This window comes from Pundamilia nyererei, unplaced genomic scaffold (genome assembly GCF_000239375.1).
Source record: "Pundamilia nyererei isolate P.nyererei 1_Seehausen unplaced genomic scaffold, PunNye1.0 scaffold00090, whole genome shotgun sequence".
Taxonomy (NCBI): Eukaryota; Metazoa; Chordata; class Actinopteri; order Cichliformes; family Cichlidae; genus Pundamilia; species Pundamilia nyererei.
In genome coordinates this window covers 1,872,589-1,874,281 of record NW_005187491.1, presented here as the reverse complement: position 1 = coordinate 1,874,281, position 1,693 = coordinate 1,872,589, and the positions used below count along the sequence as shown (strand labels likewise).

Sequence of the window (1,693 nt, the reverse complement as noted above, 5' to 3'; positions counted from 1 at the left end):
TTTTATTAAAAAAATTGCCTCATTACTCCATTATCAGCAGGCACAAACAAAATAACTCCACATAATTGTAACTGGTACAGCAGGTTGTGTAAGGCAACTTTTTACTACCACATTAGCTGTTATAACATTGATATTCAATGTAATCGTTAATATCTTTCAACTTGTTTTGAAATCCTTCTGCCTCACATTGGTCAAATGGATGTTACTATTCTTTATAATAATGAAACTCTAATATGTGGAACCAAAATTTTTAATGCAACATGAATCTGTACAAATGCATCACCCTAAGCTAAGCAGTTTCAGCATCCTGATAGCTAATCCAATTTGGAACCGTACACCTCCACCTCACATAGAATCAGATGCTCAATTCTTCCAGGGATGACAATGTTGACATAGCGACCTTCCATCCCGTCACACTGAAAGTTTTCGGTGAAACCTGCAGGGATGCTTGAGATCACAGTACACCTTTCAGAAGAGAAATTATTTTGTTATTGAATAATCAAGCAAACTAACACTTTAGGATACTACTTCCCCAAAATCGTCATTGATGAAAGTTAAGTTAATTTTTTAAACTGTAAACTACCTGGGATTATTGTTGCCGTTGTTGTCTAGGGAATTTCCGATTCGAATTTCAGCTCCATTGATTCGTTGGGGAACACCATCTCTTTGATTGGTTATATTAATAGAAAACACTTTATGGGCTTTGCCCATGTCCAGTCGCCACCAGGGGGTGAAGTCGGCATTTGTATGACTACATGAAGCTTGGTTCCAGTTGTTGGCACGACTGCCATCTATGGCATTATAAGCAACGCCTATTGAATGTAGTGAAGACTGTGTGGCTTTTCCTTGGATTGCTAGGTTCTCTCCTGCACAATGACACAGTTGCAAAGATCAGTACTGACGCCTAATTAATGCTTTCTGCAGAATAAAGGACCTCTGCCCTGAGTATCTCTTAAACGCGAAATTCACAACTATAAACACATTGTTACTTTTTACAGTAATAATAAGAAGGTGTGCTAAAAGACTGAAATGTTCTATAAAGTTGTTTGAATGTCTATTGTTTATGTGGATCTTTACTACAAAGCTTAAAAAATGCTTTAGCAGTAGTAGTGTTATATTGTAATTCCTAACAAATATATAAATCATTCTTCTCTGTTTTCTTCATCATATTTCCTTTTCTAACATTTGGAACTTTAAGATGTTCATTATCAACTATAGTAACACTCACTGTACTGAAATGTTCTTTTTTCCAGGGTGGGATGATGGCACAGCATACATCTTTAATGACTTTAAAAAATTAAGAATTGGCTACACCTACCACGAACTAGAATCTGCTGAAACACCAAAATCATTGTCAACAGTGAAGTGAGTTTGATACCACATTGGACTGAGAGGGTGCTGACCAAGAAAGAAGCTCCTCCTCCAAAATCAACAACTCTAAAACCCAAACGCAAAACCAAAAGCCCTAAACTCAACAATATAAACATTTCTGACGGATATCAAAAGCATCTGGTTATGGTATAATTCGCTATTGGATATTTGAGCCTGTATGTATACTTTTGTATTTTCTCTAATACCATGTGGACTAGAGAAAATGCAAAATTAATTCAAACTTGTGTCAATTTTTGTTTGTTCTTCTTAAGTTAAGATGTATGATGTACAATCATTCCACCAACCGAGAAGAACATTTCAA

At 35.9% G+C, this 1,693-nt stretch overlaps 1 protein-coding gene across 1 annotated transcript in view; it reads right to left on the bottom strand.

Moving 5' to 3' along the window:
• Positions 1 to 267: 267 nt before the first annotated feature.
• LOC102192320 (uncharacterized) overlaps positions 268 to 1,693 on the bottom strand; it is a 17,036-nt gene continuing 15,610 nt past the window's right edge. The window contains exons 7-8 of the mRNA XM_013912434.1: positions 584 to 866; positions 268 to 465 (exon numbers count right to left, since the gene is read on the bottom strand). Coding sequence (XP_013767888.1) covers positions 315 to 465; positions 584 to 866 — 434 coding nt within the window. The 3' untranslated portion in view covers positions 268 to 314. The remainder of the gene's footprint in view (positions 466 to 583; positions 867 to 1,693) is intronic.